Source organism: Dendrobates tinctorius, unplaced genomic scaffold, assembly GCF_039654945.1.
Source record: "Dendrobates tinctorius isolate UK_male_01 unplaced genomic scaffold, ASM3965494v1 ptg000241l, whole genome shotgun sequence".
Classification (NCBI taxonomy): Eukaryota; Metazoa; Chordata; class Amphibia; order Anura; family Dendrobatidae; genus Dendrobates; species Dendrobates tinctorius.
Genome location: NW_027361908.1, coordinates 26,345,717 through 26,363,644, shown reverse-complemented (window position 1 = coordinate 26,363,644; position 17,928 = coordinate 26,345,717). Strand labels below are relative to the sequence as shown.

The following is a 17,928-nucleotide window of genomic DNA, read 5'->3' as shown; positions in this document are numbered from 1 at the left end:
GCCTTCAAATCTTGCTGCAAGTCATTTGCTGTCAGCTGGACATTTTTTTTTAACCACCTGCCTCAGGAATCTGGTTGCAGTTGTTGATGGCTGTAAAAACATTAACTGTTCTGTGTTTGATAAATATGAAAGAATATGGGACAATACTTATCTAAAAATGATAGTGTGTGTGTGCTTGGGCTTCCTTTTTCTTTTGGAACCAGCAACAGCTTAATTTAAAAATGTTATAACTAGTCTGCTACTTCACAGCTTCACAAACTAGCTCAGCGCTGTCAATCATTGCAATGGGAGACAGAAGTAGCTGGCGAGGAAGAGTGTACCAGACTATGTAGCCCGCCCACACTGCCAAATTTACATATTTGTCACAGGGTCACTTACACAGTATGTGAGGGGAGATATGTGTCACGAAGATTTCTTTCTTCTTTGATCTAGAAACCTGCAAGTTTCTCTCCAGCATGCTATGTGCTGAAGGGGTTAATCAGCCATGATAAGGGATGGGTTTTTTAGGCGAGTAGGTCAGAGATGAGCGGGAAGCCTACTTGCCATATCTCCACCTCAAGGCAGTGGCTGGGGAGTTAAATTTTGAGCCACTTTTTTTTTTTTTTTTATTTCTCTGCTGTCTCCAGACATGGTTCCAAGAGGAGCTGAAGACATATAGTGGTCTGAGTGGGCGAAACCCTCAGATATAAGCATTTTGTTGTGATTTATCTTTTGTTTTGCCGATATGCCGGGCCAGGATTATTTTACTGAGCCCTGATATGGTTTATGCTGTTCCATAATAAACCAACAGGTGAGTTACAGTACCTCAGAAGCATTCCTGTGTGTACTTCTGAAAGCAGCGAGTGAGTCCACCCCTCACAATATGAACATAAAGGAAGTTTAATATAAAGGAGCAGATTTTTAAACTAAATTTTAAGCGAAACGTCCCCTACAAACATGTTGGACTTAATACACATTTTAGTAAAGATTGCTCAACAGCAATGAGGGTGGCATTATCAGTATATATGGTATAGTCATTGCAAGATCACCATACTGCTGCCCAAGTAACAGACTATACTGGACAGATCGTCAAAATGAGAGACATGAAAAAGAGCGATTACAAAGCCCAAAATGTAATGAAAAATAGTTCCTTTATTATAGCATATATATAATTACAGGTAAGGGGAAGAGAAAAATGGGGGATTGGAAATATATCCAACGTTCTGAATACTAGTCGCCAGTGTGATAGTCACTGGCCACTACCTATCCATATACATAATTTCCATTCAGCTCCTTTTCGTGTGTCCTATGCACTATTCTACCGCACATACGTACTTTTTCTCTTCCCCTTACCTGTAATTGTATATATGCTATGTGGCGTATTGCCTACTTTGTGTGTTGGGGAACACTCGCTTGGCAGCGCATTAACGTAGTCAGGCATGTTTTTTCACACAAAACAGTCCATACGGTTTATTTAAGAACCATAAACCGCAACGTAAGCCAGGTTGCACATCACCGGCTTACAAATACTCCTTTATTTCATCACGTATGGCTTTATACAGCATTCACTAGTCTCAGCAGACTCTCTCCAGTCACCAGGTGACCGCACAGCTCAGTAACGTATTGTCAATGCACATAGTTCTTTCCCCATACCCTGGGTTACCTCTCAGGAGCTCCTGCTCCACAGGCTGACTCCTCATCAGTTCAAGGTCCTCAAAAGGAAAGCATCTTTCTCAGTGTCGGGCCGTCCCAGGCTCTGCACACACATGTGGCCTGCCCGGGTGCTATTCAGGATGTTCGTCCAACACCCAGGTCCAAGGTCTCACCACGTGCTCCAGGAATCTGATCCTACTCCCAGGATCTTCCAACACAAACCTTCCAGGACCTTGCACCCTGAACCATTCAGGTAAACACACTGACCATGTGACCAGACCTCAGTCACATTATATGGTTGTATCCACCCCCATGGATGGGCGATACATGTGTGGTTAGTAAATTCCCGCCCAGCTCTCTGACTAAGCCTATAAGCCGCCCTTATAAGTAATACACAACAAACACTTGTGGATCTATAAGTCCTGGCATAACCATATCATTTTGGGCTTACAGCGCAGAAAAGCTCTGCGGCACATACCAGCCATTTACAGTAATGCCAGTCCCTAATTCACCATCATAATTATGCCTCCAAGCGTATCCTGAAGCGCATACACAGCGCCCCCTAGCTGTAACAGGAGGTTACTGCATCACAGCTGTAATAAAGTGACTTTTTTTATTACATGTTGGGCTTTGTAATCGTTCTTCTTTTTCATTTTTCATACAAATTTCGGAGCGGACGTTCATTCCATTTTTCTACTATTTCAAAGTATAGACTTGAAAATACTCTTGCTTATGACAAATGAATAATTTATACATGATTGTATACTGATAGGATATGCATTAAATGTCTAGCGATTCCATCCTCTCTCACCCCTATGTAGAAGCTGCCTGAAGAATGGGCAGGTCACATCTTTTAGGGTTCTTTTACATTTACCGTGTTTTGCTGACCGTTTTTGCGGCCCCTATAGATTTCTATGGGGCCACAAAATCGGCCCGCAAAAACTAGTCGGAGCGCCGTGTGCCGTACGGCCGTGAAAATCAACGGAAGTTGCTTTTGCGGTGCACTGTCACTTCCGGTTTTGCGGAATGCCTTTTTTTCTTCCAATACTTCTTCCATTGTATTGGAAACCTGAAAAACGTCGATCTGCAATAATGGGCCATAAAAAACCCGGTAAATGTTAAAGAAGCCTAAGTCTCTCCGTGGCTTTCAGAGCTTGAAGCGGTTAAAAGACGTCTACAATTATGGCACATAGGAGCAGCAAGTCGTTTTGACTTTGCTGTGTACATGTTAATTACTGTGACGAGCGTCAGCTTACGCTGAGTCGTTTTCCTTTTGAATGAGTGGACCCTCTGGGCCGTGGCACCCACCCACCTAGGGCGAGCTGACCTAGTGAGAATCCACTCCCTATACAGGGAGTGTCAGGGGCAAGACCAAGGGGGTGAGCCACCACAGCAGCTGGACCAGACGGCCGGCTCAGGGAAACAAGACAAGGCGAGACAAGACGTGTTAGTTCAAGGAAACTTCATAAAGTTACACTTCTGGGTACAACAGGTGCAAAACGTGAACACACAAAGTACATAAAGCAAGATGCGTGCAAGGGCACACCGAGGTCCAAGGCATGAGGAACACTTCAGGGTATAACAGGTGCAAAACGTGAACACACAGAGTACATAGAGCAAGGTGCGTGCAAGAGTACGTGGAGGTCCGAAGCATGGTACGTGCTGATGGTAGACAGAGGCACGAGGACATTGGACTCTGGTCAGCAGGCAATGATCAACCGGGACATCAGGTTCTGTAGCTCTGAAGGTGATCGGCAGGTTCCGGACATCTGGTAAGCAAACCAGGGTTCCATGCAAGGAGACAAGACAAAGTTAAAAACAGGATGCGTGTCAACGAACACGCCCGGGTCAGGTTCACAGGACGGAGGCCTGCGGATGCCAAGGGGCATGCCAGGGACAGGTACACGGACGGTGGCCTGCGCGTGCGAAGAGACATGCCAGGGAGAGATACAGGACGGAGGCCTGCACATGCAGAGGACACGCCAGGGACCAAGATGGGGTACGGTGGCATCGGAATCCGGGGTGCTGTCATCGACCGACAGGGTCCAGGAATCAGACTGCGGAAATCATCTCCGGACATCAGGCCGCAGTCATCTAGGTCCGGACCTCTGGCAGCGGTCGGCAGGTTACGGAATCCGGCAGGCAAGACAGGGTTCAGAGCAGAGCAAAGTAAGCAAAAGACTTTGTGCAAGTGTAGCACGAAAAGGCACAGTGCGAAAACCAGCGTGCGTGCAAGGGAGCACGGAAACCACGGCTGGGGCACCGGCAGGTGGTACCAACGGTGGCATAAGCAGGCGGGCATGACTTAGAGGCGGCACAGCTGCGGCTCACACAGCCGGTATCCACTATAGCACTGGACAGCGGGCACGGCTGAGGCACACAGGCGAGCATGACTAGAAACGGCACAGCTGAGGCACAACAGGCAGGCACAGGGCGACCAGGCGCGTGCACGAGGGCACAGAGCCACAAGGCAGGGCTAGGCAAAGGTACAGGACAAAGACGCGTGCGAAACAGCACGGCAAAGCCTAGTACGAAAAGTGCAAGGGCGCACAAAACATCAGAGGCAAGGCATAGGGTAAGAGGCAGAGTCCTACGCACGCAGAGGGCATGCCAGGGGCAAAGTACAAGACGAGGCCTGCGCATGTGGAGAGACACGCCAGGGACAGAGTCTAGCAGTGGAGCGTAGGCCGAAGCCCAGAGCCGGGACAAGGGAGAGCCTTGGCACTAGACAAAGTACAGAGCGAAGGCCTGCACGTGTAGAGAGACACATCAGGGACAGGGTACAGAACGGAGGCCTGCACGTGTAGAGAGACACGTCAGGGACAGGGTACAGAGCGGAGGCCTGCACGTGAAGAGAGACACATCAGGGACAGGGTACAGAGCGGAGGCCTGCACGTGTAGAGAGACGTCAGGGACAGGGTACAGAGCGGAGGCCTGCACGTGTAGAGAGACGTCAGGGACAGGGCACAGAGCGGAGGCCTGCACGTGTAGAGAGACACGTCAGGGACGGTACAGAACATAGCATAACAAGGAAGCATAGCGAGGACAAACAATGCACGAAGGACAACACGAGACAAAGCAAGAGACGGAATACGAGCATGGAGCGTGTGCAGAGACGCACGACAGAGCAAAGTGCAAGGGCACAGAATAGTGGGAGCAACCCAGCAGACCAAGCAGCCATGCAGGGAAGCAACACAATACTCAGGCCCTGAGCATAGGAAGGGGCGGTCTGATATAGGGCATAGCACCTCCACTTACATGCAGGGATGATTGCCGAACCAGTGCTGAAACCTAGGCAGGTCACATGATCAGAGTTCCAGACGTGCAGACATGAATGCAGAACCAGCCTCTGCTGGAACATAGGAAGGACACATGATCAGGGGTTCTAGACATGACGAGACGATCACAGAAGGCAGAGCAGAAAAGCAGGCATCCCGCAGCTCAACAGTCATGAGGTGAGTGTGCACACTGCTCTAGGGAACATGCAGGATAGCAGACATGAGATGCGTCATGAGGCAAAACAGACATGGCGGACATGACAGACATGGCGAGCATGACAGTTACTTAATGTTTGAGTGCTTTTTTAGGCAGGTTCCAAGCATAATCTGCCTGAAATAGACGCCATGTGCATATTCCCAAAGATTGCTACTTTATACAATGTGTAAAATAAATAAGTAATTTTTATGGTTGTTTTTATGAATAGATATTTGAACTTTTTGTTTTTTTAATCTATTCTAGGCGGTAACTCTGCGATGGACAAAGCCACAAAAGCCTTAACAAATAATGAAATAATTTCCATTTCCAAAAAGATAACAATGCTGGAAATGAAAGAGCTAAATGAAAGACAAAGAGCTGAACATTCTCAGAAAATGTATGAACATTTACGAATCACATTGAAACAAGTAGAGGAAAGAAATTTTGAACTTGAGTCCAAGTTTGCTGAGGCAAGTATAAAAGATGTTGTGTGGATTTATAGATTTTTGCATTGACCTTACTATTCCTAACCTTACCTATGTGAAATGCCATAAAACCGCAGAGATTATTAAATATAAGTGGCTGTTGGTTATTGCCCACATCCAGTTAAAAGGAATCTGTCAGTAGCATCAACCCTCCTAAGCTATATGGGCATGTAGGGCATAGGACGATGAATAAAATCATGTCTTGATATCTGCAATCTGATGTCTTTATTCCAGAGAAATCCACATTTTTCTTATAAGTTAATGAGCTGTTCCAGACTAAGGGTCAGACACAGATCTGCATGAGAAACTGCCTCCAGGCCTTACTTTACATGAAGGGGGAGTTTAGTGTGATGGTTACCAGTGTGATGTGTAATGTCCGCTCTCTGCTCTCCTGATCTCACTACAGAGAGGTAAATGATTATACCTGACACATCTGCAGGTTCCTCTTGGCTTTAGCTTCCATCTCACAGGCACAGTGTATACAATATTGTATAGGAGAGCTCAGAAAGCTGCAAAAATGTGTTTAGAAAAAGTTAGCGTTCAGTTCACCTGTTACATGTCTCACATGAATAATTCCCCCTTAATGTAAAATAAGCACTGGAGGCAGATTCTCATACATATCAGTGTCTGGCCAATAGCCTGGAAAAGCGCATTTGCATATAAGAAAAACTTAAATACTGTATTTTTTTGATTATAAGACGCAGTTTTTTCCCAAAAATTTTTGAGGAAAATGGGAGTGTCTTACAATGCGGATATTCCTTACTGGCCTCGGTGAAGCAGGGTCCCAGAGTCGCTGCTGGAGGAGGCAAGAGTGGAGCGTTGCTGCAGGCCGCAGGTTGGGATGAGGGGGTGTTCCGATGTTCGTCGCTGCAGGTGTTTGGTGGTGCAGGGGCTCTGCCGACATTTTGTGAAAGCCCAGAGCCCCTGCACTTCCATGGTTTACTGTGCGGTGAACGCCGGGAAAATGGCTGCCGGGGCATGAGCAGATGGAGATCTCGGCGCCAAGATCTCGGGAGATAAGATCTCAGCTCATCCCAGCCTGCAGCAAGGTTCCACTCTTGCCCCCTTCACCGCAGCCACCACCCCCGGTAAGCAATAAGACGCATCAAGCACCACCAGTTTATTAAAAAAAAAGTTTTTTTTCCCTATTTTTCTCCTCAAAATTTTGGGTGCGTCTTCTAATCCGTTGCATCTTATAATCCGCAAAATATGGTATCTTTGAAATTAAACATCAGATCACAGATATCAAGGTATCATTTTATGAAGCTTCTTATGACCTACATACCCATATAGACAGCTTAGAAAGATTCATCCTAATACCAGAGTCCCTTTAAACACCCTTTTTGCAAATGTGATTAGCAAAATCTACAAACTATTGTTTGCAAACCAATAAAATAAGAACAATTAAATAGAGATGATGCTCGTTTCAAGTAACTAGCATAATGGGAGTCAATATCAAAGCCGAGTTTTTTTTCCGGCAGACCCTACAAAGTGGTCTCTGGGGCAGTGAGAATGTTCATATGGATGGGAATAGTGCCGAATGGAAGGAGAACAGCATGGGGAAGACCAGTGAGGAAACATCTCTGACTCCCAGATCGCTTCTTAGAACAGAGGTGTCACACTTTTACTCCACTTTAAGGAGTGACCATAAAACATTCCAACCGAAAAATTGCATTTTACAGGAGAAAAATTTTTACTTTTTTTCCCGTATAATGACTTGTATATACGGCAACATTTTAAAAGGATATAAAATAAAAAATTAAGTAAACTAAAACTGATTTTTTTTTATTAAAAAATATGAAGTTTTAGTGTAATTTATGAAGGAAGCAAGAACTGCCAGAACTAAGGGACTCAGAGGGACTCAGATACACCCTGTATTAGACATAAACTAGGGTCTCATACACATTCTGTTCAGATTGTCATATATTTGTACTCCTAGACTCATAAATGCTATGCACTTTTGAGGGTTATATACCAAAGAAATGTACTCCAAATCAAGGAATAATCCATGGGTCAGTAATATAATACCAATAAGGGTATGGTTTGTACACACGTTGAGTAAAATTTCTGCACCATTTCTTCATCTCTTGGCTGGAAAAACGCATGTTTTTTTGAGTGTTTTTGCTCTCGTTTTTAATTGATTTGAGTTAAGTCAATTGTGAAAAACACAGGGCAAAAACGCACAGAGAATTGACATGCAGCATATTATTTCCTGCATCAAATCTGCAAGTGAGAAATACTCAAAGTGTGCATGACACTTCAGGTTTCTCATTCACTTTGCTGGAATCAGGTTTTGTCACAAATCAGTGCAGAAAAAAAATGCTACAAAAATGCACCAAATCTGCAACTTTTGCACACATCCTACATTTTTGAACAAGTTTGAGGGTTAATTGCCAACAACATGTACCCAAGAAGATGTAATACCCTATGGATGAGCAATATAATAACGATAAATCTTGACCAGGGCTGTGCAGTCGGTAAGCCACAGTTGCGACTCCGACTCCTGGATTTTATCAGGCTCCGACTCCGGCTCAGAATCCGACTCCGACTCCTTCATAAATGGCCAATTCATAACAACAAATTTACTGTTGTAAAATATTAAACATCGTGCTTATTCAGTTTCTCACCATCATATAAGTAATCAGACCACTTAGAGCAAAAACTACATTTATTAGAATACAATTAGAATATAGCAAATAACTTATATAAACTTTTCTAAACTGTAAGTAAATATGCAATAAACACTTTTATGCAGTTAATAAGAAGAAATCTATAAATTTGTCCTCAGAAAAAGTATTGCCTCTGTCAGATCCTCCTTCATGGATGCCCTCAAATCTGATCTAATTATTTTGAGAGCAGAGAACAACCTCTCTACACTAACTTGTGTTGGTGGCAAAGCAGTAACCACTCGGGCAACATCTCTGACAATGTCAGGATACAGAGGAATCGCTTGTTGCACTGTTATTTTTGATGAACGGTCAAATTTCTCAATTTCTTTTAGTGCACATGAAAAATTCTGCTGAAATGTACTGGCTGTGTTCCTTGATGGGGATGACTCTTCTTCTATGCGGGAACGCTTTGCACGGTCCTTGTGATCCAAATATTTTTCGAAATTAAATTCTTCATCAGTTGATGATGAGGGTGAAGATGTGGCAGGACGACCAAATTCTTCTTGTTCCTCCTGACTGTTCTGCAACCCTTTCATCCTTACTGCTATTTCAAACAGAGCTTCTTTTCCTTTACTTAGCTGTTGATCATCTAGAAGAATCCGATGCATTGGGTCTACATAAACAGCTGCCAAAAGAATGTTATTTTGTAATAGTAGCTCCTTTCTCCGTTTCATTGATGTAGCAATGCCACTTGCAATTAACCCTCCTCTTTGGGACAGGCGAAACATCAGGTTCTTCCACTCCTTTAAGAAAATACCTGGAGTTAAGTCCTTTGCTTGTAATTTTTTAGTCACTGTAAATGGGTGCTCTAGCAATTTTTCCAGCTCAGTCACCTGATTCCACTGACTTTCATTTAGCGTCAGTTGAGGGTTAGCCATGTCTACAAGAAAGGTTTTCAGTTTAATCAAGCGCTGAATCATTAAGTAAGTACTGCCCCATCGTGTGGCTTGATCAATAATTGCCCCTTTTCCAGCACGTCTCTTCAAAATTGAGTTAACTTTAGGGGTTCTGGCAACAGTAGCCAATTTTCTCACCTTGCCAATCAGTGCAGCAGCATGTCCTTCTTGCAGACTGTCTCTTATAGCCAGCTGTAGCGTATGCACAACACAGCGCATTTGAGGAATGAAAGAACATATTGACACAGTTTCAACAAGATCATCTAAACTATCATGTTGCTGTACATCTGAAGCAACTTCAGTTTGCTCCTCAGTTACAATACTGTGTTCCTCTATTTCAAACATTTCTGTGTCTGTGGACCCAGAATGTTCTTCTAGCTGCTGGTCACCATCATTACTCTCATTCATTAGCTTAATAGTACTTATCATATTTGAAGCATTGTCAGTTACAACAGAAAGAACTTGCTCTTTTTTAAGTTCATAGTCTTGCAGAACCTTTTCCACCAAGACCTGGAGAAACTCACTGGTGTGATGAGCTTTGGTGTCTTTTACTGCCAATGTCTTGGTAACTATTTCATTTTTGTCACAAACAAATCGGACATTGATGGCAAAATAGTTCACTCTGTGACGTGTGCAGGCACCCATTTTAAGAAAGAAAGCGTCCCTTGAGAGTTTTTTTAAGTTCTTCCTTTTGTTTAAAAGCTTCTTCGATTACTAATTTTCTAATATTCTCTCTCTCCAGAGAAACACCAAGCTTGCGGGCCATTTCCCCATTCAGACACATAAAAGCTGGTCGTGAAAATAATGAAATAGGCACACTATCCTTTACAACAAGCTCTATGATCTGTTTTTTAAATGTATCTACTGTCATTGTCACAGTAACTTTGTCACTGACAAAATATCTTGCAACTGATGGCTGCAAAGTTCTCTGCTCCTTTGTTTGGCTGGAAGAGCTGGGCACTGGTTCATTGGTTTGGATGCAGTCTTTCTCATCCACTGCTTTCAGTACTTCTGGATGAAAGCGCTGTAAATGTCTCTTTAGATTAGAAGCTCTGGTAGGAGCATTTTTATCTTTGCCTGAATATGCACTCATCTTGGCTTCACAGCATTTGTTTTCGTCTGGATCATTTGTCATACACTGACAGACATAATGTTTTCTATCTTGAGTGATGGTGAAATGTTCAAATACAGCTGATTTAATGTGATGCTTCTTTGACATTCTCAGGTTTTTAATTCTGCATTCACAATCCAAATGACAATTGTTTTTCCTAAAAACAATTGTACAAAATTATTGCCAGGTCGTACAACTGATATAGTGGTCAGTAATACTGATATTATTCCTCATGTACTCACAGTTAACTGATGCAAAGTTTGTTGAAAGGATAATACTTCTTACAGTCTTCCTCTTCTGAGTAGCAGGCAGCTGTGAGATGCTTGGAAGACGCACACCTAGTATGATCTAGTCTAGAGGAGGAGCTTTACTACTAAGAATTTGCAACACATTTTCACTTTCAGTTTCATACATTGTAAGTAGGGGGGTTGGGGCAGCATGAGGTTAACCAAGTATAAGATTAGATAAGGGCAGTGGAGAACAGTGACACACAAGAAGTAAGAAATGTCTCTATCTCCAGCAGAACTGCTTATCACTGTTGTTCATAGTTTGATAGAACATATATATTTGCATAACATTTATAAAATTCATATGAAAGTTCAATTATGAAATATTAATACATTTTTTTTAAAGCTGGAGTCGGAGTCGGTACATTTCTACCGACTCCAACCAAAACTAACTCCGACTCCGACTCTCCGACTCCACAGCCCTGATCTTGACAATGTTTTTTGAGAGTTATATACAAGGAAATGTACCAAAGAACGTGTAATATTGTATGGCTGAGAAATGTAACCAAGCAAAGTTTTTAAACTTATTTTGAGTGTTATATATCACAAAAATGTACACCAGAACACAGAATAGTGTATTGGTAAGATATGTGAAGAAACAAGTCAAATTTTCAAACGATTTTTTTGTACGGTTATATACCACCAAAATGTGACAGAAAGCACGTAATAACGTATGAATTAGTAATCTAATCCTGAATGATTTTTATACTCTTTTTGTAAGTTTCACTTACCAAAGTATTGCAACAATGACCGTGTTAAATTGTATGAATCAGTCGTTGAATCCATAAAAAATTTTTGAACGAAAATATTTTGAATATGTAGTTGATGTACTTATCCAGGCATAAAGCCAGACAAATTATGAAGAGGGTCATCCATATAACCCTGAAAGGCAACAACTGGCAGGCCTCATTAAAATATTGAATATTACAAACACTTTATGTGCTGCTGTCATCAGGCTTTGTTTATTTTTGTGAAAGTGAGCGTATCTGCGTTCTCTGTTGACAGGCGAAAGCGGCTGTCTGTTAAGAACCCCCCCCCCTCCAGCGGCACTAAAAACGTGTTCAGACAAGACGCAAGTGGCAGGGCAGCACAACACCTCCAAGGTATAGAGGGACAGCTCATGCCAGGTGTCCAGCTTTGAGACCCAGTAGTTGAAAGTCGCAGAGGAATTAGGAAGTACACTGATTTGGTCTGCCAGATATTGATTAACCATCTATAAAAACTTTTCCCTCCTTGTCAAAAATACCTGGTCATCAGACCCTGGGCGCTGGGCTGGTGTCCTGTCTTTGAAAATGTGCCCCTGCCTCTACTGTGTGTGTCCCTGGCCTCTCCTATTTGGTTGGGCAAGGAAGCTTGCCCCCTGCAGCTAGCATTGTATGATGAGAATTTTTTCAACATATTTTTCATATGGCCATCTAGTATAGTATCATTTTAGAAGACCTCTCCACCTCAGGAAAAGGAGATGTAAAGATCTCCTTGTAGTGTGGGTTTAGCAGGGTGAACACGAATGACATAGCACACCAGTTATAGAGCTGGCATTTTCACATTGGTGAGGGTGCTTTCACTGCATTCTGTGTCCCATTTGGGGCATACGTCTGAAATCCCCCTCAAAATGGGGTCTGAACACATGCGCTGATGGGGCCACAGACAGTAATGGTGACCTCAGAGTGAATGTGAACTCTGCAGTGAGTTCAACTGCAGAAGGCGGAAACTCAGAAGCAGTCTACTAAATGTGAGTGTCCGCCTTCTCTAGGCATATACTTTTGAAAATGATGAACGGCAGAGTGCACATTTGCTCTGCCAACACCATTACACTCTATGACCCCGTCGACACATGTGTCCGGACCGCGTTTTGCGGGGGATTTCAGACATATGCCCCGACTGGGAAACAGAGCGCAATGTGAAAGCACTCTATGGATTCATACTAAATACTGACTGCCTGTATGGCCGAACTTCAAGTATACGCAAAACCATATAAGGAAGCTGCAGAAGTTTTGGGATTCTGATCTGTAGAGATAAAACAAAATTGGAACATTTCAGGCATGTGTACCGGCAGTATGTCTGGAGTAGGAAATATGAAGCATATGCTAAAAATAACACCCTGCCTACATTATTTCATGGCAGTGGCTCTGTCATGGTGTGGGACTGTTTTACTTCCTCTTGCACAGGAAATCTGCAGCATGTGGAGGGAAATATATATTCATTGAGGAGAAAACATCATGTTCTCTGTGAAGAAACAGATGCTTGGGTGTCATTGGACCTGACAACAGTATAGTAATCCCAAACATGCCTCTAAGTCCACCAAATCTTGGTTTTCAGAAGAGTTACTGAAAGAATCTGGAGTTACCATCAGTCGAACCACCATAGAATTTGAAGAAGGCAGTATGCACATCCAAGAATATTAGTGAATTGGAATCTATTGCCCATGAGGATTGGGCTAAAGTTCCTCAAGAATACTGCCATAAGCTGGTGTCTGACTATGCATGATGTTTTCATTATGTCATAATAGCCAAAGGGTGCTCTACGAAGTAATAAACGCTAGAGATAGATGTTCGGGTTCAGCCAAACCGTTACAAAAAGTTCAGGTTCGGGTACCTAAACAGTACCTGGACCCCATTCACTTGAATGAGGGGGCCCGTACATCCAGTGTTTTCCACGCTGTCATGTGCGTGACAGCGCGGCAAACACCTCTTCTGATTGGTGGCAAAATCATCACCGCCAGTCAGAGAGCCGTGATTCCCACGATGTCAAAAGACAGCGTGAGCGTGCAGCTGTGACCAGAGGTATAAAGTTTACCTGTGGTCACTGGTGTCAGCTGATGGGATTACTGCTCCCATCAGCCAACACCTGCTGCCACTAATAACAGACAGCAGGAGCTGCTGATGGGAGTTTTCATCAGCCAGCGCCTGTGCTGTAAATAAAAAATAATAAATAAAAAAAAAGGAAAACAGCGTGGGCTTTTTTTTGACAACCAGTCAGGCAAAACTCACAGCTACGGGTTGCAACCCTCAGCTGTTAGCTTCAGCAAGGCTGGTTATCAAGAAGAGAGGGACCCCACGCCTTATTTTTTAATTTATTAATTTAAAAAAACGGCATGTACCCCCCATTTTTGACAACTAGCCTTGTTAAAGCATACAGTTGGGGGCTGGTATTCTCAGGCTGGTAAGGGGCCATGGTTATTGTCCCCCCTCCCAAGCCTAAAAATTGCAGCCTGCTGGTGCCCAGAAAAGGTGCATCTGCCTGGCTCTTTCCACTTGCCCTGTAACAGTGGCAAGTAGGGTTCATATTTGTGGGGTTGATGTCCCCTTTGTATTGTCAGGTGATATAAAGCCCACGGCTTAGTAATGGAGAGGCGTCTATAAGACATCTAACCATTACTAATCCTATAGTTATACTGTAAATAAAAACACAGCCAGAAAAAAGTATTTTATTTTAAATAAAACAAAACACACTTTTTTATTTAAAAATAATAAAACAAATTTATACTCACCTAACTCCTATTTCCACTGAATCCCTTGTCTCCCGTAATAAAACAAAAATAAGATAAACATCGTCACCTGTCAGTCGTTCTGTCCCATGCCGTAATCCATGCCAAGATGTAACCTTCCACGATGAGAACCACTGGGGAATGAACTACTGCAAGTGCAGCATCGTTGACTAGCAGTTACGTCATCAAGGTTACCACCGATCACTGAGGCTGCGTTCCCAGCTTGGCTGGTGTTCAGTATAGACGCTGAACTTTACTTTTCAGGTTCGCCCATCTCTACTAAACACGTTTGTCATGAATGGGTTGAAGAATTCTGAGACTACAGTGGACTTTAAAGGGAATCTGTGAGAAGGGTCCACCCTCCTAAGCTGTCTATGTGGGCATGTTGGTCATAGAAAGTTGAATAAAATGATACTTTGATATCTGAAGTCTGATGTTTTGTTCTAGAGTATTTCACAATTTTTCTTATATGAAAATGAGCTGTTACTATATATGGGCTGGACAAGGATCTCAGTGAGAATCTGCCGCCAGAGCTTATTTTAAATGAAGTGGGGCGTTCGCAGTATGAGCCATGTAGTGACTGACAGTCTGCTCTCCTGATGTCACTGCACTTCTTCTGCTCCCATGTCTCAGGTAGTCAGTGTGAGGAGTTCATCTTAACAGCTCATGTATATATTTAAAAAAATAGATTTCTCTGGAATAAGAAATCAGATTGCAGATATTAAGCTATCATTTTAGTCTGCTTCCTATGACCTACATGCCAATATACCTGGCTGAGGAGGGTTAATCCTACTGACTGAATGCCTCTAAAAGTGGTATTTTATGTCGAATTGAGAAAAATTGTGTGTAGTGTTTGCATTGAGCTATTTTTTCCAGATCTACCTAATGTTCAAGGGGAGTGTCAATAATTGCAATAGCATGTGGACTTGAAGATCTTTCAATAGCCACTTAGTCATTGATTTGATTTTACGGTTTAGGTACAGATGGAGCCAGTATTAAGCTTTGCTGTTTTCTTTGGCCTTGGTATCAAATATTTCTGTTTCCTTTGTCATATCAGTTCTATGTTTTGTTTTCTCAGCTTACTAAAGTCAACCTCGAAGCACAAAAGGTAGAGCAAGCATTAAGGGATGCGCTTGCAGACAGTGTAAGTAAAGAGGTGTCTGATGCAGATCGAAGAAGAATTCTGGAACTGGAAAAAAGTGAAGCAGAGCTCGCAGTAGAGGTCTCAAAGTAAGTGTGAGTTTAGCTGGTTAAGTAGGTGCTTTCAATAATTTTTTACTCTGTTCTTATGTTTTTTTCAATATTGTGCAATAATAAAATGTTTTGTATTTTTGAAGCATTTAAAGACTCCAAATGCTCTTTTTCTATACATGATCTAATATGAAGTTGCTTCCTAGGACAGGTGGGGCAAAACATGTTTTGTCCACATATGGTCATAATTTTATTCTATGACTACTTTGTACCTAGTGGATTTTGGTTTATACATTATAGCCGATGTAGTACTGAAAGTATATTCCTATGAGCATGTTAATGTAGTATAAGCTAATGGAAATTTTGTTTAGAAATAAGTTGCTAAACAGCTTTAGTTAGCAAGTCACAATCATTTTGGGAAGTAATCACTGTAGAATTAAAATGGCTGCCATCAAGTTCTACTGACAAATACACTAGGATTGCCAAGACTCGTGCTGCTGTTCACCGTCTTGCCGATTTAATACTAGCGATACCAGGTAAGAAGAGTCTACCTTGTCTTTCTGATGTAATACTGGAGATACCAATGGTGCTGAGGTAAGAAGAGGCTGCTCACACTGCTGCCCACCCTGTCTTTCTGATCTAGTATTGGAGATACTAGTTGTGCTGAGGTAAGAAGAAGCTGTTCACACTGCTGTCCTCCATGTGTATCTGATCTAATACTAAAGATATCAGGGGTGCTAAGGTAAGATGAAGCTGCTCACACTGCTGTCCACCCTCCTTCTGATCTAATACTGGAAATATCAGGGGTGCTGAGGTAAGAAGGAGCTACTCATACTGATGTCCACCTGGGTTCTGATCTAATACTGGAGATAGCAGAAGGGCTAAAGTAAGAAGAGGCTACTTGCACTGCTGTACACTCTTTTTCTGATCTAATACTGGAGATACCAGAAGGGCTGAGGTAAGAAGAAGAAGCTGCTCACACTGCTGTCCACCCTCTTTATAAATTAATACTGATCTAATACTGGAGATATCAGGGGTGCTGAGGTAAGAAGAAGCTACTCACACTGCTGTCCACCCTCTTTCTCATCTAATGCTGATCTAATACTGGAGATGTTAAGGGTACGTAGGTAAGCAGAGGCTGCTCATACTGCTGTCCACCCTGTTTCTGATCTAATACTGGAGATACCAGAAGGGCTGAGGTAAGAAGAGGCTACTTGCACTGCTGTCCACTCTTTTTCTGATCTAATACTGGAGATCTCAGAGGTGCTGAGGTAAGAAGTGCCTGCTCATACTGCTGGCAACCTTGTCTTTCTGATGTAATGCTAGAGATACCAGGAGTACTGTTGCTAAAAGGCTGCTTACATTGCTGTCCACCCTTTCTTACTGAATGCTGAGTAGCTGCTGCGATCTGAAGACAGCTTGACATTTTTTGGATTAAGCTGCCTCCGGGTCACAGTAGAAAAGCTCCGTTCTGCTGACAGGTACTCGTCCTATTAACTTTCAAGACATATCTGACAAATACAAGTGTAATTTTCAAGTTAGAAGTATTTAGCAATTTATTTTTAATGTTTCCTTACCTTAATTATTCTTTTAATATTTCTGGACAATCACTTTAGTTTGTTTGTGCCATGTTATACTTCCATACTATGAAGTAATACCCATTTTACTTATAGGTTATGTAGATTAAAATAAACTTTATCTACAATGTCATCAATGATGTTCAAATCACAGTATCCGATCACCTTCTAAACTATAGAAGCTTTATTGGAAGCCTCGAAGTCTACTCTTGATAGTTTGTTACATCTGGTTTGATTAGAATTTCTGATATCTGATGACTTATATTGATATTTTGTTTGCATTAGATTACGCAGTGTTTCTGACATAGCCAAAGCTCAAGTTTCAACATTAGTTTGTAGACAGCAGTCAAGAGAAAAAGAAGTGGAGTCCCTCCGGAAACAAGTGTTGGATTTTCAGGTACATACTACAAATCATGTACAACATTTCCGTTAAGTGATTTTCCCAGTTATGGTATATTGTGCACAGAGGCACCATTACTGCTAAAACAAAGCTATGTTCGCCCTCCATTCCAATATTGTATGTATATTATACAGCCCAAGTGCACCAAGGCCAGTGATTTGCTGCAGATGTCACATGTGGTATACAGGCTGTGATGTCTGCGGCCAATATTCACTACATAACGTCAGTACGATGTGCTAGATCACACACGTTAATTATTTATTTGCTTTATTCATAGTTATGCCTCAGTGAAGCTTTTTCCATTACTTAGGAAACCCCTTTAATACCTTAACATAACCGTATTTAAATGGATACAGAATAAAGACAAAAAAACTGTGGGAAAAGGTTAAGGGTAAATAGGGGGAAAGAAAGTTTGGGAAAAGAATAATTAACCCCTTAAAGATCGCCGATACGCCTTTTAACAGCAGCAGTTAAGGGTAATTGTTCCTCAGCGCCGCTTTTTAACGGCGCTGACAAATAAGTAGGGTCTATCACAGTGATCAAAATAAAAAATAGTAAATCAAAACACCCTTAGTTATGTAAAAATTAATAAAATAAAATAAAAAATCCATTCTTTGCAGTTACGGCTAGGTTTAGGTTTATGTTGGCGTTAGGGTTGTGGTGTTGGGGTTAGGGTTGTGTTCTTGGGGTTAGTGTTGTGGTGTTGGCATTGGGATTAG

The 17,928-nt window shown here is 42.4% G+C and overlaps 1 protein-coding gene across 3 annotated transcripts in view; it reads left to right on the top strand.

Annotated features, from left to right (window-relative positions):
- CEP290 (centrosomal protein 290) overlaps window positions 1–17,928 on the top strand; it is a 378,885-nt gene that overhangs the window by 183,940 nt on the left and 177,017 nt on the right. For all 3 annotated transcript variants that reach the window (XM_073557000.1, XM_073556998.1, XM_073556999.1), the window contains 3 exons: window positions 5,371–5,576; window positions 15,120–15,271; window positions 17,095–17,206. In XM_073557000.1, the coding sequence (XP_073413101.1) occupies window positions 5,371–5,576; window positions 15,120–15,271; window positions 17,095–17,206 (470 nt within the window). The remainder of the gene's footprint in view (window positions 1–5,370; window positions 5,577–15,119; window positions 15,272–17,094; window positions 17,207–17,928) is intronic.